At 48.5% G+C, this 22569-nt stretch overlaps 1 protein-coding gene across 1 annotated transcript in view; it reads right to left on the bottom strand.

Moving 5' to 3' along the window:
• Positions 1-15851: 15851 nt before the first annotated feature.
• Positions 15852-22569, bottom strand: part of CDS2 (CDP-diacylglycerol synthase 2) — a 50414-nt gene continuing 43696 nt past the window's right edge. Inside the window, exons 12-13 of the mRNA XM_024559319.4 lie at positions 22394-22497; positions 15852-22134 (exon numbers count right to left, since the gene is read on the bottom strand). Of these exons, the coding sequence (XP_024415087.2) occupies positions 22005-22134; positions 22394-22497 (234 nt within the window). The 3' untranslated portion in view covers positions 15852-22004. The remainder of the gene's footprint in view (positions 22135-22393; positions 22498-22569) is intronic.

Raw genomic sequence — 22569 nt, 5'->3', positions numbered from 1 at the left:
ACTAGATTATCTGCCGAAGAGTATTCCTGTTAAGTGCATTTGAATGATTTCTTTGAAATTCACAGTCTCAGGGTAAATCCCTTAAAAGCAGAGGATGAGACAGGATTTGGGTGCAGACGTTTTTTTTGTGGGTGACTCTCAGGTGAAGGGGAGTGAGAGAAGCCAGGAGGGGCAGAGCATTGGCCTGGTTAACAGGGAGCCCTAAAACATGAATTGCACCACATAGGTGGTCCTACCTTAAGGCTAGGGGCTGACCCTTTGTACCCCCATATCAGTCATCATTAGCTGGGTGCTGCCAGAGGAGAGGGGGCATAACTTCTCTAGCAAGGAAGATGCTGGAAAAGGAAAATTCTGCACAGAAGGGGGCAACTGAGAGCCATTAGCCACCAACTCTCCTAGCAGCTTAGAGATGAGTCCACAGGCTGATGAAGGGGATCTGGCATTCTGCACAGTTGGTGAAGTGTGTGTGGGAGAGAAAGGATACGTGCCTGGCTCTAGCCTCTGTTATGGGCTGAACTGTGTCTCCCCCACCATCACCAAATTCCTGTGTTGAAGTCTTAAACCCCAGTACCTCAGAATGTGACTGGACTTGACACAGAGTGTAAAGAAGTAATAAAGGTTAAATGAGGTCTTCGGGTGGGGTTTAATCCAATACAACTGGTACCCTAATGAGAGAAGATTAGGACACAGTCATACATAGAGAAGGCCATGTGAGGACACAGGGAGAATATGGCCATCTACAAGCCAAGGAGAGAGGCCTTGAAATAAACCAACCCTGCTGACATTTTGATCTTGGACTTCTAGCTTCCAGAACTGTGAGAAAATAAATTTCTGTTGTCTAAGCTGCCCAGTCTGTTGTGCTTTCTTATGGCAAACTAACACAATCACCCGTATTCATTAGCTCCCCAAAGGCCAGGACGTTTGGTTAACCTGGAAATTGCATCTTCCAATCCTGCTAGCAAACCTTGACTTTGGTATTTCACTATCCCCAGTGTCCAGAGGCCACCAATAAAAACAAATTCAAGTAATGCTCTACATCTGTGGAAACACGCTTACATTCAGGCATCTCATTAGTGTATTTCTCACGCCCATATGGGGGTGGCTCCTACAATTGCGAAGCAGACTTTGTTTTCCTGGGAATTATAAATGTGAGAGTTCCTGCATTAGGGTGGTTAGCATAACAGTGGGAGAGAAAAGCTATTAGGCGAGGCGTGCTTATTATCTTTTGTTTATGGAACATCACTCTGTAATGATGTTGGGGGTTATTAAAATGTCATTGATGAAAAAAGGCTTTATAACAACAAAGCCTTGCTCAGAGACTCATTGATGGTTAGATTATGATGAAGAAGTAATAACTCAAATCATTATTGATTTCTGCTATGTCATGTGAGGAAGAACATATATCAGTATGATTTCACTCTCTTCTAAACAATTGACAGTGAGTGGCCATTAGGTAAGGAAGTGCTGTACGTTTGGGCACATGTCACTGTTCATGGAAATAAAGTTAATCCTTTTTTTTGTACTTTTTAAAAAATATGTTATTGATTATGCTATTACAGTTGTCCAAATTTTCCCCCCTTCACTACACTCCATCCTGCTCACCCCCTCCCTCCCACATTCCCCCCCTATAGTTTGTGTCCATGGGTCATACTTATAAATTCTTTGGCTTCTACATTTCCCACACTATTCTTAACCTTCCCCTGTCTATTTTCTACCTACCATTTATGCTACTTATTCTCTGTACCTTTTCCCCTCTCTCCCCCTCCCACTCCCTTGCTGATAATCCCCCATGTGATCTCCATTTCTGTGGTTCTCTTCCTGTTCTATTTGTCGGCTTAGTTTGCTTTTGATTTTGTTTTAGGTGTGGTTGTTAATAACTGAGTTTGCTGTCATTTTTACTGTTCATATTTTTTATCTTCTTTTTCTTAGATAAATCCCTTTAACGTTTCATAGAATAAGGGCTCGGTGATGATGAACTCCTTGAACTTGACCTTATCTAGGAAGCACTTTATTTGCCCTTCCATTCTAAATGATAGCTTTGTTGGATACAGTAACCTTGGATGTAGGTCCTTGCCTTTCATGACTTCAAGTACTTCTTTCCAGCCCCTTCTTGCCTGTAAGGTTTCCTTTGAGAAATCAGCTGACAGTCTTATGGGAACTCCTTTGTAGGTAACTGTCTCCTTTTCTCTTGCTGCTTCTAAGATTCTCTCCTTCTGTTTCATCTTGGGGAATGTAATTATGATGTGCCTTGGTGTGTTCCTCCTTGGGTCCAGCTTCTTTGGGACTCTCTGAGCTTCCTGGACTTCCTGGAAGTCTATTTCCTTTGCCAGATTAGGGAAGTTCTCCTTCATTATTTGTTCAAATAAGTTTTCAATTTGTTGCTCTTCCTCTTCTTCTGGTACCCCTATAATTTGGATGTTGGAATGTTTAAAGATGTCCAGGAGGTTCCTAAGTCTCTCCTCAATTTTTTGAATTCTTGTTTCTTCATTCTTTTCTGGTTGAATGTTTCTTTCTTCCTTCTGGTCCAAACCATTGATTTGAGTCCCAGTTTCTTTCCCATCACTGTTGTTTCCCTGTATATTTACCTTTATTTTGCTTAGCATAGCCTTCATTTTTTTTATCTAATTTATGACCATACTCAACCAATTCTGTGAGCATACTGATTGCCAGTGTTTTGAACTGTGCATCTGATAGGTTGGCTATCTCTTCATTGCTTAGTTGTATTTTTTCTGGAGCTTTGATTTGTTCTTTCATTTGGGCCTTTGTTTTGTTTTGTTTTGTTTTGGCGTGTCTATTACATAGTAGGGGGTGGAGACGTAGGTGTTCACCAGGGTGGGGCAACCCACATTGGTGCGCTGTGACACTATTTGTGGGGGAGGGGTCCGAGAGGGATCAGTGCGACTTGCTCCACTCTCTGCTGGCTTTCAGTCACTTCCCCCGCTACCCACAAGCAAATTGGGCCCTTCTGGTGCTGATTCCTGGGTAGGTCAGCTTGTGTATGTTCTAGGACCCTGTGGGTCTCTCCAATGAACTCTCCTGTTAGGTTGGGAGTTTCTACCACTACCGCCTCAACCCCCACAGGTGTTTTCAATCAGAGTTTTGAGGCTTTATTTCCCAGGCACTGGAGACCTGGGTTGCATGGCGGTCTGTCTTGCTCCCCAGTTGTTCCTCCTGGTTTATCTGCTCACAAATGTGGGACCACCCAGTCTTCAATCCGCTGTCTCACTGGGTCCTCCAGCCACCACCTTGCCTCAAGTCCTCTCCACCCAGTTGCCTGTCTCCACCCCTCCTACCAGTCTGGATGAACGTTTCTTCTTTAACTCCTTTGTTGTCGGATTTCATACAGTTTGATTTTCTGTCAGTTCTGGTTGTTTTTGTTTTTAAATTGTTGTTCTTCTTTTGGTTGTGCGAGGAGGCACAGTGTGTCTACCTACACCTCCATCTTGGCCGGAAGTCTTGAAATAAAGGTAATTCTTAATTACCCTTTCCATAACGGTAACAAAGGATGAAAAAGACCAAAATTCCCACAAGTATCATTTCAATTATTTACCCTCCCTTTCCCAGACCCTTAAACCAAGTAGCAACATTGCCTCCCCAGAGTTTCTCCAGTTCTCATGTCCTCTGTTCGCCAGTGGAAGTATTGATGAAGAGGGGATGTGGCCAGCTCCAGAGCGGTCAGGAGAGAACTGGTGGCGCACATCGCAAACTAGATCCTTCGATTCCCATCTCACCCTAAGTCTGAGCTTCACGGCTTGATTCAGGCCAGTGGCTCAATGACTGGTATTCAGCCCTCAGAAGCATCAGCAAGAAGAGTTTTCCTGATCGTTCAGTCCTGATCTATAGACAAGATTCATGGGTCTTTATAAGAAGCTCTCTATCTGAGGCACTGTTCACCATTACCCAGATATAAGCCCTGCAACTTCTTGGAACCTTCTTCCTTAACTCAGTGGGGACTTGGGGGATCATTCTGCTCCCCAGGTGAGATCTGTCAGTGTATGGAGACGTTATTGGTTGACACTACTGTGGGGTACTGTGATTTCACCATTAGTATCCCGTGTACAGAGGGCAGGGATGCTGCTAAATACCCTACAGTGCACAGGACACCATCCCACACACACACACAAAACAGAACTATGTGAACCAAAATGTCAATAGAGCTGAGGTTGAGAAGCCATGTTCCAACTAGGCTTCATGAGAAACCCCTGCTCCAGCATTTTATCCTGCTGTGACCTACAACATCCATCTACCCATCTAGTCTATAAATACCCATCAAGCACTTTGTGCTTGAAACTCTACCATTTGCTTTCAAATACACATGGAATAGGAATGATCAAAGTTTTGAACTGTCGATTGGTAACTAATAAAGCACAATTCAGAGAGTAGATTTCACACGTAAATAGAATGCTGTGTGTGGTAGATGGCTGGGCTAGTGGGATGGCTGCTCAGCACAAGGCTGGCTGGGCTCCCCCCACGCACCGCAGTCAGCTCACGATCTACAGCCACACTAGCATGTCTGCCAGATGGCCGGCTGTTGCCTGGGACAATAGAGGTCCCTTTTTCGGAGCACGTGTTGCTCATCCTTCAGTGAGTTCATTCATGTCATGGTGGCTGTGGGTCCCCAAGAGCACCACAAGAGGGCAAGCTTCACTGTGCAAGCACTTTTTCAAGGCTCAGTTTGCAATGCAAGGCAAGTCACATGGCCAAGCCCAGTTTTAAGAGGCAAGAAATAAGCTCCATTTCTTGATGGGAAGAGCTTACAGAGTCACATTGCCAAGGGAAGAGGACACAAAGAGAAAAACTGGAGCTATTTTTGCGATCAATCCACAGAGAGTGACTCATTAATCTTCTTTGTGGTTCCTCTCCAAGAGCAAATACTGGGTTCTTCCCACTGATTTGGTTAAAAACCATTTCCCACTTTCACCTTACTTACACCTCACCCCAATCCCATGTGGGTCAACCAAGCAAGTTTGGTATTTTGTTATTGTTGTCATTTTACTTTAGAAATGTAAAACTTGAGGCTCAGCAAGATAGACTTCTATTTCGAGGTTGAATGCTAGTAAGTGACAGTAGTCCTTAATAATGATCATCATTTGTTGAGTGACAACTAGATGTCAGGAACTGGGCCATGGACTTTCTCAATTCTCAAAACAATCCTGTCAAGGATACTATTTTACAGATGGGTAAAGTGAAGCTCAGAGAGGTTAAGTAACTTGCTCAACATCACACAGCACATAGGGCTGAGACTATAACCTAGGCCTTAAATCCAGATTTTTCTAGATTTCTCAATGTAACAGGGTTGTAAAATCTGACTGAGCTCTCCTTGGAGAACTAGGTGGCCCCACAAATCTTTGTGATACAGCAAGTCAACGCTGTACTTAGCTAAGGCCATCTCTGAACTGAAAGCAATTCCCCCACCATCTAAACTGATACAGAGGACAATGAAGAGCAACATCCACCTCAACCACGGCCAGCGATGTGGTCTGACAGGACTTACAGGGCACACTGCTCTTTCTTCATGGGGCTGGAGGCTCAGGGTGAGGAGACTAGGTCTCAGGTCTGCTGACCTTTCAACACCAACCGGGCCTTTGACCAGTACCTGAGCTTAGGTGAAGTATGTTAGTATGAATGATAGAGCCACAGTTGAGGTTGAAGGAGACGTGTGGCCCTGGCTGGTGTGGTTCAGTGGATTGAGCAGCACCTATGAACTGAAAGGTTGCCGGTTTGATTCCTGGTCAGGGCACATGCCTGGGTTGCAGGCCAGGTCTCCAGTTGGGGGTGCATGAGAGGAAACAGATCAATGTTTCTCTCCCTCTTTTTCTCCCTCCCTTCCCCTCTCTCTAAAGAATAAATAAACTGAATCTGTTTCAAAAAAACAACAAAAAATTTTTTTAAAAGAAGCAGCTGGGAGAGGGGGTTGTTTTGCTTAAACTTCCATGTCAACACTCACAGAAACAAGAGAAAAGACTATACCTTTTCTTAATATAGTTTTCTATTTATAAAAAGAATATGATCAATGTAAAACTCTGTGAAAACACACAAGCAGTACCTTTCCAAAAATCCCAAATCACCCCTACTTCCACCGTACCCATTATGGACACGGTCATGTCTATGTCCCCTGTTTTTGTACATATGATTTATGTGTGTTAGTAGTTTATATGTATGTGTAACACAATCATGTGTCAGGTATATGGGAGTAATTTATGAATGGATTTATATCTGCCTGTGTAATTTATCAAAATGAGGACTTCCTTTGTGCTTTGCAGTCTGAGATCTACTGTCAGCGTTTACTCCTCCCTGTGAGTGAGTGTTCTCCAGACCAAGACTGTAGGGCTGTGATGTAATCCATCATATCGTCACACCTTGACTGTCTAGCTGCATCTCAGGGTTCGTTGGATGTTTACGTGGGCAGACTTGCAATTAGTTGAGGTTTTTGGCAGGGCTGAGGAGTCCCCTTATCTTTGAGGCAAAAAGTTGGTCTGGAGTGGCCAAAGGAGATGAGGACTGAGAAGGAAGGCAAAACCCCTCTGGTTTCTGCCTCCGCCCTTGCCCTCTTCTCCCTCCACTGGCACGGGGTCCCACAGCCCTTGAGTTAATGAGAAACGCTTGAGGGAGCCGAGAGCAAGGGCGGCACATTATATCTCTCAAGGCCCCCTGGAGCAGGGTGCAGTGCAGGATTGTGGAATGCATTATTTATTTTCAAGCCTACCTTGCCTTTGGCAGGCAATCCAGCGTTTTCACAGTCTGTCCATGTTACTCATCTAATTTAGGACATGGAGACTCACATTTGTATGCTAGTCAAGAAAAATTATAACTTCAATGTATGCTTGAGGCTGATTGGCAATTTGAATCGATATGCCAATTATTTAAATAATAAGATCTAGAGTCCTCATCCTTTCTCTTTTACAGGAATTCCAGGAAGAAGGAACATTATTTCTTGTACAATTTGTCTGTATCTCAGCTTGTTGTCATTCATGTGGCCAACAGAGAGTCTGTCTTACCCCAAATGCTCTGTGAATAAACATCAATTTTCAGCTGTGGCTTTGAGCCTCCTTCATGTTCCTTGAACTCACTTTATCTCATAGTGTCAGATGTAATGAGGAAAACACATTTTTTAACTGCTCGCAATTCGAGCAACAGCTCAAACTCAGAGAAGTAAATGCAAGGTGTGGGGTGAGACCCACTGTCTTGTTTGGCCAAGCATGTTGAGAGGTGGGGTTGGTAAAGAGGGTAAAGGTTGCAGCGGGCATGGCTTAGGTGGTAGAGATGAGGATAAAGACCAATGAAATTACTCTGCATAATTATTTGAAAACTGCCTGCTGGAGCCTGGGAAAAAAGCAGTGGAGACTGTGGAAGAGGAAGAAGGATAAGAGGTGTCCTAGCAATGTGGTGGAAGGAAGGGGTCATAGATGGGAGATAACACACAGCAGAGATAAATCGCTTTTTTCTCAACTCACATTTCCTACTTAGTGCTTCCATTAACTTATATGGCAGCTTTGTGCAAATTAGGAAAAGATGGCTTCTCTAGACTGGATGTAGACCCCACGTGTCTGAATGCATCCAGACTGGGTACAATTACTTGCTGGGTGTAGGGCCAGGAGAGCAGAGCTGTTTTGCACGTTGGCCCCCATCACACAGCATCCTTGTGTAACATGCAGTTTGTGCCATAGTATCCAGCAGGCTGAGCCACGTGGCCAGGTATTAATAAATGAAAGCTGGCCAATTATCTCCTTGCCGTAGGCATGAAATCCTGGAAGAGATCTGCCACTGCCAGCACATTTTCTGCAGGAATTGCATGGGCTACTACAAGCTGGCTATTTAAAAGAGCAGAGTATGCCCTAAGTGGTACTGCTCAGTCGGTCAGGCGTTGTTCCTCACACCGAAACATCACCAGTTCGATTCCCGGTCAGGTCATAGGCCCAGGCTGCAGGTCCAGTCCCCAGGTCAGGTGTGTATGAGAGAGACAACCAATCCATGTTTCTCTCCCTCTCTTTCTCTGTCCCTTCTCCTCTCTCTAAAAATAAATAAATCTTTTAAAAGAACAGAATACTTGAATGGAATATCAGGAATATCAGTGAAATATTTTGGAGATGAGACTCTCATGAAAATTCTGTTGCTGTTTTCAGAAGCTGTAAGACTCTGAAACCATGAAACCCACAGGCGACAATGGCACCCTTTGGGTCAAGCTTGGAAAGACCGTCTGCCTACCTTCCCAGTCACCGCCTCAGACCCAGCAGCCCCTGTCTTCCCTAAAGGCTGTTGCAGATTATGTTAATGCCCTGCCCCCATATCCCCTTGGCCCTCACCATTCTGGGCATGCAGTGTCCCCCTATAGCTTGCGACAGTTATCGCTTGAGAGCTGCCTCTGGCTGCAGAAACGTTCTCAGCCCCCTGGTGCAACAGGTAGGGTGTGCTGGAGGGTTTTATGCCCCCAAGGAGCTCTCCTCAACCAGTGTCAAAGCAAGCTGGAGGAGCTTTGTCACATCTGGGAGATGACAACTGTGAGGAATGTGCTCTTTATAGTCTCCCGAGTTTCTGCAGTGGGATTAAGCCCTAGTGGCCCCCAGAAGAGACCTGGTCATTATACACACTTCTCTGCCTCACTTCTGTACAGCACTGCAGGTTTGTCTCATTCCAAATAAACTTCTCTTTCTCCAGGTCTGCTCCAAGAGAACCCTAATCTAAAGCAGTTGCTGGAAGGATTAGTTAGGTTGATTCTTTCTTTAAGTCTTCAAGTCTTGTTCTTCAGACTCTGGTGTAGACAGGAAGTGATTTTCACAGAGGCATTTAACACATGCAAATGACATTCAAATCAATCCCACTCAGTGGGCAGACTAAGAACTGTTATTTCTGCAAACCTAATTATGCTGACACCCACCAAATGACACAAAAGGAGAGGCTGTCAAAACAAAGATAACAGAAACAAATGCAACAAAGTAAGCAACCCTGGCCGGCGGCATTATCAGCTTCCAGATGAGTAAGACTTTACTATGAGAGGTTCTGATTTCCAAAATGGGGAGAGGGGAAAGGAGAGATGTTTTGGGTGTTTCCTCTCTGAAGCACCCAGTTGTGTGCCCACTCCCTGGAATCTCTCCACATCTCCATAACAACCTCTGTCCTATACTAAGTATTGAGATTCTTAAACGAAACAGTGGCATCCCATCCCCCTGTTGGGCAAGGCTCACATCTAAGACTTGTCCTTGGTCCTCTTTCCCGCGCGCACCCCATATCCAGTTCATCAGTAAACTCCACTGCTCCTACCTTGAAAATATATCCCTAGGGTCCCGTGCCTCTCCCTTTCCAGCCCACCCACCCTTGGCCAAGCTGACATCAGCACCCCCACCTGGATTACTGCAGTAGCCTCTTACCTGGCCATGTCTGCTTCTGGGAGCCAGTTGGGTAGTTTGTGTCTTTCTAGAAATCTATCCATTTCATTCATCCACCTGGAATTTATTTTTTTGGTACAATGCAAGGTAGGTTTTTCACACTGATATCCAATTAATGCAGCACATTTATTGAAAAGAACACCTTTTCCCCAGTGCAACATCAACTTTTTCACAAATCAAGTGACCATATACGGCAGGTCTGTTCTCCCATTCTTAATTCTTTCACTTTATTTACCAGTTTTATAGTTATTTCCTACAGTGCTATTTGGTTCATCTTTATGCAACTGGTGTTTAATGTCAATGGCACAATTTATTTAGAAAAGGCAGAATAAATGCTTGATTTGTTCTCTTTATCTAGTAGTTTTAGAAATAGATTTTGGCCCTGGCTGGTATGGCTCAGTGGACTGAGTACTGACCTGCAAACCAAAGGGTCACGGTTCAATGCCCAGTCAGGGCCCATGTCTGGGTTGCAGGCCAGGTCAGGTCCCCAGTAGGGGGCGCACAAGAGGCAACAACACATTGATGTTTCTCTCTCCCTCTTTCTCCCTTCCTTTCTCGCTGTCTAAAATAAGTAAATAAAATCTTTTAAAAGAAATAATTAAAAAGTTTTAAAAAAGAAATAGATTTGGTTTACTAGCACCAATGGTGATCGATTGAGTTTTTAAACTAACATTATGAATTCATGCATTTAAATGTAATTAATATGTTGCAATCAACTGCAGTTATTATCTTTATTGTTGTTCAAAATGTTCCATCTTGGGGAGCCTCGTTTTGGCTCTGAGGCATTTTGATATGACTCTTCTGTTTTTCATAAGTTTCTTGCTCTCTGGTATGTTTGCAACAATAGATAACAAACAGGTAGAAATCCCTCGGTCAGATGAAAATTCCACAAGGTCGACTGGTAACTACGAGAATTCCCTGTGGGCGGTGGCTTATGTATAACAGGTAAGTCCAGGGCAGAGGACCAAAGCCGAGAGCAACTCCCCACCCCCAATGGGACCATCTCTGGGTGATGAAAAGGCAAAGCACGCAAATCAGGAAGAAAAAGGGGCAGGGGACACCTGAAATAATAACAGAAAGTATTTATGAAGTAGTGCTTTGTGCCAGAAGCTAGTCTAAACTTTGATCCTCACAACAATATCATGGGGTGGGCACTGTTATTGCCCTCATTTTACAGAGAAGGAAACTGACACGCAGAGAGGTTGAACTCCGAGTCCAGAGCCACGAGATCACACAGCCGCTGAATGATGGAGTCCGCAGTGGAACTCAGGTGCTCTGCCAATCAAAACCATTCCTCCTCAGATTGGTTAAGGATGACTTTGGGGCTGGGGTTGGGGGGGCGGTGTTCCAGATCCAGGTGCAAGGCTGGACAACGCCATGACACGCTCAGCAGCATTTCAGTGTGAATTTTAGTTCCTGCTGGCTTTGGAGTGCCCTAGGTGAGCTATAACTTCATTCCCCTCCCTCACGCCCTTCCCAAGGGCCCTTCCTTCTCTGTCCCCAGCTTCAGTGTCCAGCCCTGGCCCTGCCTGCGCTGGACTATTGGAGCCAGCTCCTTCCCTGTATCCCCCAGAAATTCACCTCCTTGACCAAGTTGATGATATTACAAATAAAAGTCTCTAGTGAGTGATTACTAGATGCTATGTGCTGGACATGTGCTTTGCATATTTCCTCAGTTATCTCCATTTTATGGAAGAGGAGGCTGAGCAGCTATTTTGTTCAAGGTCAGAAAGCCAGTGAATGTTGGGTCAGAATTCCACCCTGAGTGTCTCACTCCTAAGCCCCACACTTGTGAGCCACTGCTGCCTTCTGCTGGGCATGTGGCAGCACTGCCACGTTGTGCTGGGCACCACGTTTTTTAACCTAAGCCTCCAGCTCTTGTTTGTTAAGGGATAGTATCTATCAGGCAGCGGGGTAGGTGGAGGGAGTTCTGGTCCCAAAGACACTGCAGAGACCTTCAAATTGCACCAGTAAAAACAAAATGTATTATTTTTCTGTGACGAACACTATTGGGAAAACTGATGAAATTCGAATAAGATTACTTAACAGTAAAGAGGCTTCAGGCCTACAACTTTTAAACAATTCAGAAGAAAGTGGGGGAGGGTGTGGGTGGGTGGGTGTGTGGAAAGAGAGACGATAGTTAAACAAATGTAGAAAATCTTAACACTTAGGGAATCTGGGTGAAGTATGTAGGGAATTCTTTATACTATCTCATAACTTATCTGTAAGTCTGAAATTATTTCAAATAAAAAGGTAAATAATTACACCTTCAGGAAGCTCCCCACCACCCACGGTCTGGGATTTTCCCTAGTAACTGATGGAGTCCGTAGGAGGCTGCAGATTTATTATTTGCTCCTCTTCGTGACGAAAGCCATGACAGCCGTGGTAATCGGGGAGAACTGGAACCCTTGAGACAGCAGGAGGAGGAGCTACCTCTTGAAGCAGAGCTACTAAGGGTCTTCAGTTCCCTGAAGGGCCCCCTAGGCGCCACCACCCCCTCCACAGGGAACACAGCTATTCACAACTGTAAGCAATGATAGGGGACCCCAAAACAATAGGCCTGCTTGTGTCCAGACACTGGTCAGCATTGTGAAGGGGCTGGCAGGCCTTTCTTGTGAGGAAGAGCGAAGAGAGTAAGATGGGGAGTTTGGGAGAAGGCTGGGTGGCACAGGGAGCAGCTGGTTGGGGGCACGTGAGAAACAGCACACTGGTCAGGCAAAGAGAAGCAGGCTCAGTCTGTGAGGGGCAAGAAGCCAGGTGAGCCCTGGGTGGAGGGGCTGCTCCGCACTGCGGCTCCTGCTGTGGAGCATCATTCCAATGATTACATCAGAAGGCTCACTCAGGACCACCTGAGGCTCTCCCTCAGGACCCTCCGGCAGAGAGTACCGCCCGCTTGTGGGGGTGGGGGTGGGGGTGTCTGAGAGGAGACAGATTCTCCCTGCAGGGAGTCCCACCCCCACAGATGCTGATATGGTTGGTCTGGGCTGCTGCCTGGGCAGGGAGATTTTTTTTTTTAAGTTCCTCAGGTGATTCTAATGTTCAGGCAAGGTTGAGAATCTCGACATGGAATGCACTCCCTTTACGGATCTTCCATCTAGAGATGTTGGGACCGTGGGGACAACGCCAGAGGGCCCACCTCTGCTGCAAGAAGAACTTCAGTTGCCTTGGTCAAGTGGCTTTACCCTGAAAGTAGTCTCCGTCTGATGAATGAGTTTTGGCCCTAGAAACGTGCTGAGGTTTCTTACTAAAATTGAGAAAAGACATTGAAAGAGGCTCCAGTTTTACTCACTCCATTTGAGAGCTCCCTGGATTTTTGTTGATTTTGGAAGCCGTCATAACCTTTGCAAATATGGGGAGGTGATGGTTTTTATTTAATATGTCGTGGCCAGGCCATTGGTCCATTCTCTGGGGCTTTCCACATCTTGCTTTGTTTCCCTCCCCGTCCTTCCCCCAAGAGACCAAAAAGGTAATGATGCCCTTCCTCCTACAGGAAACAACACACAGGCCCCCAGGATTCTGCTCCCCACCCCTCCCAGGAGGAAGTGAGCAGCTGTCAGGTGGGAGAGGGGGCACCTGAAGACAAACTCCATCCAAGCCGGTGTCCTGGCCCAAGAGCTGGATTGTCTGAGGCTCCTTGAGGAAGAAAAGATGGCCTCATTGAAGGGAAGAAGGGAATGGCCCCAACTGAAAAAAAGTGGACCCCGAAGCCCAGAACAATGTGGACCTAACTCTTCTCCAATGATCTTATCCCACCTCCTGGCTCTTGGTGAGGAATAGTATCCACTCCCTGACCACGCCCCTAGAGTGGACATCCCCTCGTGGGTATTACACAGGCATGTTAGACCTACTGTGTCCACAACTAAACTGCTGACCTTCCCTGTCTTCCCCCTTCCATCCCCAACCTGTCCTCCCACAGCCTCTTCAGCTCAGAAAAACGGCACTGCCATTCTTCCCGCTGCCCAGGGCGGCAACGTCCAGCCATCCCCGGCTCCTCGTTTTCTCTCCCATGCTGCACAGAATCCTCCAGCCAATTCTGACGATCTGCCCATTGCTCACTGCACCACCCACATGGAGCCCCCGTCCTCCCTTACCTGGATTTTTTCTGCCCCCACCCATCTCCCTACTTCTACCCCTGCCCCTCTAATATCTATTCTTAGCACAGCCACCAAGTGACTCTGTAAACAAACATTAGATCAAGTCACTCCTTGGCTCTAAACTCTCCAACAGCTCCTCATCTTGTTCGGAGTAAAAGCCAATGGCCTTGGCTCTGCGTAATTACCCACTCTCTCCTCATTTCCCACCCCTCCCCCTGCCCTCTCACCTGCTTCATCCACCATCGCAGTTCCTTGAAAATACAGGTGTCTTCACCTTTGCTGTGCGCCTGCCTAAGAACTCCCACCCCACACCCTTCAGGTGTGTCCATTTGCCCAAACGTCCCCTTAGAAGCAAGGCCATTCCCGATCGCACTCTTTAAAACCCAACCCCTCCCCAGCAGCGCTTCATACCCTCCTGGTTACACTGTCTCCACCTAACGTGCTTTCACAGGTTCGCCACCCTCTCCTAAAACGAGCCCCACGAGGGCAGGGACTGTGTTGGCTTTGCTTGCTGCTGCCTTTCCCGTGTCCAGACGGGGACACACAGAGCAAGAAGTCCACAGCATTTGTTGAACGCATGAAGATGGCCAAGGGTCCAAGGTGGAAGGTGACCACTGCAGGTGCCTAGGGAAGGTGGATCCTCAGACCACCACCGGGGCCTCCTCGCAGGGAGCATGTGCACCTGGCAGGTCTGGACAAGAACCGTCAGCAGACGGTGCCCCTGGCTCCTGGTGCGACAGAAGAGAACAAGGCAGCCAGGGGAAATGACTGATGGGTCCCTCATCAACCGTGAAACCCATGGCTTGGAGTCAGATTTTGTTGGATTTAGGGAGTAAATGCTGTGTTTTTTGCACTTTGAGTGTTAGGAAGCAATTCATTCCACAAGTCCCACCATTTTAGGGTTCTGGGGACCAGAGAGGCAGAAGCCTCTGTCCGAAAAGCAAACAATCTGGAGGCCCTACTGGCCCAAGCTTTGGCCTGGGCGGGGCAGGGCCGGTCACTCCCAGGACTTCAGACTCGGGGCTCCTCCAGCCACCCACCAGAGCGCCCAGTCTCACCAGAGCCCTGGGGTGGGGAGCACAGGGGCCTCCCAGAGCAGCTCTGCTGACGGATGGGACCATATGGGAATGGGAGTTAGGCAGCTGAGGGGAGCCAGAAGGGAGGGGGGAGGAAATCAGGCAGCAGCAGCAGCACGTGTGAGGGCCAGGAGACCACAGCACCTGGAACAAAGAAGGGACCGGCACCCAGCATGGCTGTAGGAGGGCAGATGCCTAGTGTGGCAGTCAGAGGGGATGGCGTGGGAACCTCTTTAACAAGGCTGAACTTCGACCTAAGGCCACAGGAAGTATCTAACAGAGAAAGCTCACCCCACCTATAGTGTAAGGGATGGTTTAGCAGAGTGGCCAGAATGAAGGTGGAAGAGGCTGGCCTTGGTTACAGATGAGCTCAGTCCCAGTGATGGGCTTGGGGAACAGAACAGGCGGTGGGGGGACGGGCGGGTACAGAACACTGATTGGGGCAGGTGTAGGTAGAGGGCCAGGTTTGGGTTTGCCTGTGTAAAGCCCATGTGAAGAGGCCTTGCAGGTACATGTGGGTTGGAGACATGGACCTGAAATTGCAGCAGTGAGTGTGGTCACTGGAGCCCTAAGGTGGAACACCCACGTGAGAACACCCAGGAGAGGGTTTAGTGAGGGGAGAGCCTCAGGCAGAATGCCACCATCCAAGGGCCAGGCTGGAGAAGAGATGCTCGGACAGGTGGCTGAGGAGCAGCAGCCAAGAAAGCAGGAGGAAAGCCAGGAGGGCAGGTGGCGAAGGCCAGACAGCATCCTAGGAGGTGACACTAGTTCCACCCAGCCAAGCCCCACCTCACGCCAAGTCAGCACCATCCCGACCAGGAAGCACACGGGATTTAGAATTTAATAGATGTTTATTTGTGTAACAGGAACATTCAGGTATATAAATAAGGTAAATACTTTCCAATGCACAGTCCATCATGTTCTGACACTGCAGCGGGAAGAACCTGCATGTCCAACACTGGTCAGACGGCGCACGGAGATGCCTGCTGCGGCACAGACACCGGGTCTAGCAAAGCAAGTGGGGGGAACGGTACAGCAGCTGGAAAATACTCTACACGCCCTTTCTGGTCTGGTGTTCCTTGGCACAAAGCTAGCAACCCCAGGACATGAACCTAATGGAAATGACACATGAGTGTGCCAGCCCATCGGCAAAGACAATTTCACCTGGCACAGAATCACCAGCTGAACCCTCTGGGCACCACGTACAGGGAAGCCCTCCAGAGGCAGAAGAGGGCTCGGCCCTGCCCAATGCCCGGGCGACCCCTGCCCCCAGCTGAGAGCCTTTTTCTCTGCAGATGAAGACCTGCCTGGGCCCACTAGATGCAGTGGTGAGGGAGAAGCGCCGGGCCTGACAAATGCGAGTTGGAAGGACAAGAGGACAAGCCCAGGACCAGTCCATCAGGGCAGCTGCTCACTGACACCTCTCCAACCGTGTTCTCGTTCCTGCTGCAATCGTGACTTCATTAATGAAGTGAAGGGGAGAGACCAGTAAACACCATGGGCCCCTGGATCTGGTCTCCATTCCCCGCTCACACCCAGGAATGGTTCACAGTCAAGCCGGTAATTCCAAGTTATTATTCCATTGGCTTGAATTTCACGGGTCGTCTTTGTCAACACCGTTCCTTCAAAGTGAAGAATCCTCCACCTCACGCACACACACCCTCCTCATCTCCCCGTTTCCTTTCAGAAAACTAAGTTACGTGTTTTCCACTCAGTCGGGTGCCTGTTCTCCCTTCATTCATGAATCACCCATGTGACCCTTTGCTAACCTGCGATCCAATGAAAACAGCCCACGTCATCTGCCCTCAGGGGTCCCGCTCTAACCCTATTAATGCCATTAAGAAAGCTGAGACACAAGGCCCTGACTCCTTACGCAGACGTGGGCAGAGCTTTTAGGCTTCCCCTCAGGTTACAATCTGCCACAGAGGTACTTTCTCTTTTCTTCACTCTTCCTGGCCCATGATGCCCGCCCGTACGGGGCCCTGCTATATGTTCCTGAGCTGTGTGAGCCCTTGGCCAGAGGGGAAAATGGGGTCCTGAGTCACAGAGACCCTCACCCACGGAGTGGAGGCACCAGCAGCAAGAGGACAAGAAGAACGAGCCTCTTTCCCGTGGAAAATCCGCACCAGGGGCAGCAGGAAGGGAGGAAGGCCACTTCCTGCTGCCCCACAGGCAAACCACCGCCGCCAAGTGTGGGGAGTTTCAAACACCCCCGTGTCTCCTTCCCTTTGTCAGGCTGGCCTTGTGAATAATGCGCGAGGCACCCAGACTCTGCAGGTGGGTGTTAAAGCTGGACTGCTTCTCTCAGAAGGTCGGTGCGGTTGCTTCCCAGACCTCGGCCCCCCAGGCTGCATGCAGGGCAGATGGCGGTGTAGTGGCGGAGAACCCAGTTTCAGCATTACAGCAACTTAATATGTACCTGGCACATATTAAGCACTCTTACTAGTGTTGTGATTATTATTAATAAACACACTGCTGGTAACTTATTGGCTGGAAAAGAAAAAGAAAAGGAGCCTCAGCAGCTAGGCATTTGGTGGAGATGTTAGGAGAGGGGACAGGGTTTTCAAACAGCCAAGTGGACTCAAAACCCACTGGCCGTAGAATCCTAGATATCACATGTTCTGCCTTCTATTCACAGAAATCATCCATATGTTCCAAAAATCCCAACACTTTGGCATCCAAAGTATACCTCCCAAACTTCCCGTGAAAACATGGCCCACATACAAACAGGTAAACTACTTAACCAAGAGGCAGCCGCAGATAAGAGCAGTAGCCGCTACACATCTGAGAGCCCAGGTAAGCAAGGTTGCTGCTGGTCAGCTCAAAGGACGGGGCGGTGGGGCAGTGCTGGGAGCAAGAGGGAGGTGGGGCCACTTTCAATGACACAGGAGGCCGGCAGCTGGGACTCTGTTGCCCACTGAGAATGGGACCCACCTTCCGTAGGGCATGTGGGTGAGCAGGGTCTAGGACCAGAGGTGAGCCTAGAAGACTTTAAACTAGGCTCTTTCATCAGCACTCCGTCCAAACACCAGCACCCTCTGCGGGTCAAGCCGCAAGGCCCCCACCCAACAAAGGAAACCAAGTCAGGAAGTGGGAGCTGTTCACCTCTGTAAAAACTGGAAGCTGGGCAACCCTGTGGAGAGTGACAAGGGAAGAGGAAGTTTGTTTTGACTGAGACAAGGACAGAACAATGAGGCCCTGCCCAAGAATCAGCCCCTTTCTTGGCAGTGTCGTGGCTGGGAACCCAGTCCCTGACATCACAGCAGCTTAGGTGCAAATGACCAGCTCAGTGCAACAAAAATAACCACCATATTCCTGAGCACTTACTACGTGTCAGGCACTGCGCTAAATGCTTAACGTGCATCATCACATAAAATCCTCACAATCCCACGAGGAAGGTGCTGTTATCAGACCCAACTGGGCCACAGTTGCACTGAGTAACCTGCCCAGGCCCAGGGCTGTTTGAACACATCCCTATGGGCTGTCTGAACTCAACACCCACCTTCTTAACCACTGCGCTCAGCCCGCCCCGTTGCCTCAGTGATGGCTTGTTCCGGCAGCTCCTTCGGAGCCCCTGCTGCAAACGGTATAGTGAGCGTCTGCATGTGGTTTACCGCCTTGTGATGTTTCCACCACACTCACCTGGACATCCTCCCCTTAGCCCTTCCTTCCCGCCCTGACTTTGGAAGGACAGAAATGCTGGATACAAGTGACATCAATCACCCCTGCGCATTCCACCCTTTTCTCAGCACATCAGTACAAGGTGGACACAGATGTTACTCCAGAAAACAAAGGGCAATGGTGACGCAGGAACAAGTTTCAGCAATGACAGATCACATTGGCAGAGTAATGAAAATCTGCTTCCTTACAACACTGACCTTGGGCAGGCCGCTTGGGGAACAAGGCCACTGTGTAGCTTTCCGAGCAGTGACGCTCTTTGCCTTGAGTCATCCACATCCTCCCACACCCACCGTCACATCAGGGATGCTACTGGGCCTGCCCGGAACTCACGGATACTTTGAAGAGCTAAACTCAAGGATTCACTCAACACAGCCTCCAGCCAACTCAGCAACTAGCTTAGGTTCAAATCCCAGGGTTTGCTCAGTCTCCCTTAACGCACAATTTTTGAACCTTCTTGCATAATATAAGACAACTCACAGGCTAAGAAGCCCAATGGAAAAAGATAAATACCAAAAAAGGGATTTCAAAAGTCCACTTGTATAAGGTTAAAAGTTACAGTTCACCCCTTCTGAAAGAGACACTAGTTTCAAATACACATTACAGAATTGTACAACACCAAGAGTAAATATGTTTTAAATATAGTTATACCAAAGCTACTAAAATGTTCGGAATAGAAATAGACCAAAATGAATAAATATAAGTAAGGTCCAGTCTGCCTTAGAGGGTTCTACATTCAGGAGGAAAATGTGTATACTTTTATCATGCTGAGGTGGCATGCGCCCACGAAGGGGAAAGACACAGGTGTCCTGCGACAGGTGACAGTAGAACTCACCAGGGAGGCTGCCAGGCTCAGCTCACAGCAGGGAGCCCTGGCTTCTGTGATGCCCCTGTCCACGAGCTTCTTTATCTCACTGCTTAGGAGCTAACAGCAACTGAGGCTCCCACCTGGTGGACAGGTCTGGTCTCCTACACTTGAGGGAAGGAGTGGTGCAAAATTTCAGGTACACTTACGCCACTTCTACAAAGGCAAGTGGGGCCAGGGACAGTGTAGTCCTTGTCCTGGTGTGGGCGGTAAGATGGAGACTCGACTCCACGCGGGACCCTGGGGATGCTCTCTCCCGTCTCCAGCCCTCAGCTCCCCCACTGGCAGAGCACCCATGACTCTCGCCTGAGGTGCCTCAGCAAGTTGTCATGAGAATGTATGGGATTCAAACTGGAAAACAAAACAAAAATCTCTCAATCAGGACGGCACAACAGTTCCAAACACCAAACACAAAAGTCAAGCGTGGAAGTGAGAAACTGAATTCACAACAAGGGAGGGCACACAGTTTCAGTCAGTTTTATTTCTCTCACACGCACAAAATGGATGTGAAGGAAGTTACGCCATTAAGATCTGCACAGATACATGTGAAAATAGGCTCGTGAATCTGATCTGCAGGGGAAACAACATCAATAAGTGGGAGAAAGAAAAACACTTGCTACAAAGACACAAGTAGCCCTGCTCTCCAGGCTACCCCGCTAGCAAACGCCTCTTATTCACCAGAAAGAAGGTGGAGAAACCCCCCAAAAAACAAAACCCTAGCTGGCCCTCTGGCCTTCTTGCTGGTAGCTCTGGTGAGCAACCACCTTAAGCTTCCCAGGATCCCCCGGATAACCCTCAGACGCCCTCATCCGCGACCAAGTCCACAAGGGAATGTGCCAGGCACCCCGACGCACACGCAAGCCCTGCTCAGGAGTGGCTCTCTGCCGCCGGCTCCGACTGACACGCCCTGCTCCCAAGGGCCCCGCCACAGGTCCACAATGAGGCAACAGAAGACAAATGAGACTTTGTGCCTCTGGTTCGGGAGAACAAGTTCATTCTTCAATAAGAAAACTAGATTCATGACTAATCAGCTCCACTCTTTAATTCATCGCTGAGATACTGCCTCATCTTCAGGATAAACGTTAAAAAAGGGCCTGACAACACTTGCTTTTTGGGTGCCCAGGACATGACTCATCACCCACAGCTGCTCTGGTGGCATGGACTTGCCCAGCCAAAATCACGCAATACTGGAATTAGGGGACAACTCGAAAACAAGGACCCAGAGAGTGCTGTGCCCGTCCTGCCCGGGGTCCATAGCCAGGGCTGAAACCCCATGCGAAAACACATTTTGCTCCAGGGGGACTTGACCCGAAAAAGGAAAGCTGTGTGCTAAGTGGAAGTAAAAGTTCAGAAGGAAGAGGCTGCTTCAATGCTGCACGCACGGGCAAGGCCGGGCAGCGTCTGCGGGCTGAAACATCGGCAGGGTCAGCCCTGCGCCGGATGCTCCAGGGATCCGGGCTGAGTGTGGGCTTTCAGGGAGGCAGAAAGGCTGATTCAGACAGAAACCAAACAAACTCCCCCCAGGCCGGGTGCTAAAGGAAGCCATTGCCCCCCCCCTTGGCAATGAGAACAACCGTGGCACAGAATCACTGACTACCTTTGGGCACCGAGTTCTCTCTCCTGTACCCCCTTCCCAAAGTCAACCTCTCTTGTAATTAGGAAGGGAAACAAAATAAATCACAGTTTGTTTTTTTTAAAAAAGAAAGGTCCCCCAGTAAAATACAAACTACGTTCAACTGGTCACATTATATAAAAAGTGTGCATTTAATCTTCAGAATAGCCAAACCTCTAATTGGGTTGGGTTTTCCAGAGTTTTAAGCAGGACTCTATGGTTTCAGTGAAGAAGTCGTGGTACAACTGAAGTCACTTATTAAGAAATAAGTGATACTTAAAACACATACACAATACACATTTGCCTTAAGAGTAAAATATATACAACTCAGCAGCTACGTGGGTGGGCAGGCAGGCAACGGGGCACAGACAGGAAGCCCTCTGCTCGCTGCCCGGCGGGAAAGCCCCCGGAGAGGGTTCAGCAGCAACCAGACCACAGCGCAGACGTGGACGCCGCGTCCCTGAAAAGACACAGTCAGCGGGCCGCCCTCTAGGAGCCACCAGAGCCTAAACGTGTGGGGAGGGGCTCGGCTACAGTGCATTCTACTGCAGACGCTTGAAATATTACAGTGTGGGTGGTTTTTGTTTTTTTTTTTTTTTATCAGACTACTATAAATAATTTTTTGAGCTTTCTCAAGAAAATTTTTCAGTCTGTGATGAAGCAAGGTGAACCCATAACATAAAGCAGAGCTCATGTTCCACAGGATTTGATGTGGACAGAATGCTTATCTGATACATAAGCCTTGTCCCTCCAGCCTACGGAAGGCAAACCCCCCGGAGCTCCAAGGCAGGGGTGACAGAGCAGCTCAGGTGGAAGCTCTCCAGTAGCACAGACATCCAAGCCGTGCACCTCTTCCCTGCGGGGGGAAAGCGGTAGTACAAAGACAAGTATGGGGGGCCCCTGAACCCGTCGGACCCTGTGAACAGCCACTCTCTCAGTGAGCCCAGTTCAACTGACGAGACCGAGAAGGGCCAGGCAGCCCCTGCGGAGCCAGGCAGCGCTGTCCTCCAGGTTTTTAAACCTTCTGTTTAAAAAACCCAAATGGTTTTATCCCCATGACTTCTTCCCCACTCAAAGCTGTAGTTTACTCACAACCCAAATCAGAAGCACATAGACTGTATGTACAGAATCTTCTTACAACCCACAGATAAAAAACACTCTACCAAAAAATTTAAAAAGAAAAAGACAGTGAGTTGAAGCCTTCTCGTCGTCTAGGTCACCCCAGCTGGGCTCGCCTGGGAGCCCTGGCCCCTCGCTCAGTCCTCCTTGGACTCTCCCGGCCCCGCGTGGCCCCCGCTAGTTCTCCATGGCATCTGTCAGCATCCCCTTCTCGGTCAGGTGAGACTTGAGTGTGTTGAAGATGTGGAGCTGCTGATCCAGCCGCAAGGTCATGAATTGCTGAATCAGCTTGCTCGGGTTCGGGCCCCTGGAAGACAATGTGACAAAGTGGCACTGCCGGGGCTCAGCAGCGTCTAGGGCATGATTGCCCAGTGGCTGCTCCCCTCTCTGGATTCCCTATGAACAGACTGCAGAGGGGCTTTGGGAAACCCATAGATAAACAGAAGCAATGGAAAACTGCATTTACATTTGGGATGCTTTTCACTGAAACTGAGATGTAGCTAAAATTCTAGAATTTCACCCACCTAAAAATCTCCCAACCTGGGTCAGACGGAAAGGCACCGTACCTGATAAAACTGGCGATGTACACGTTGACAAAGGTGGCCATCAGATACTGGCAGTCAAAGCGGTCCATGATGCCTCCGTGACCAGGAATCGTATTGGCAAAGTCCTGTCAGAGGCAAGAGAAGGACTGGTGAGCCTGGGCTCAGCCAAGGTCAAACCCTGGCCTGCAGCCCCACCT

Source organism: Desmodus rotundus, chromosome 6, assembly GCF_022682495.2.
Source record: "Desmodus rotundus isolate HL8 chromosome 6, HLdesRot8A.1, whole genome shotgun sequence".
Taxonomy (NCBI): domain Eukaryota; kingdom Metazoa; phylum Chordata; class Mammalia; order Chiroptera; family Phyllostomidae; genus Desmodus; species Desmodus rotundus.
This window is presented reverse-complemented; position numbering and strand designations above follow the sequence as displayed.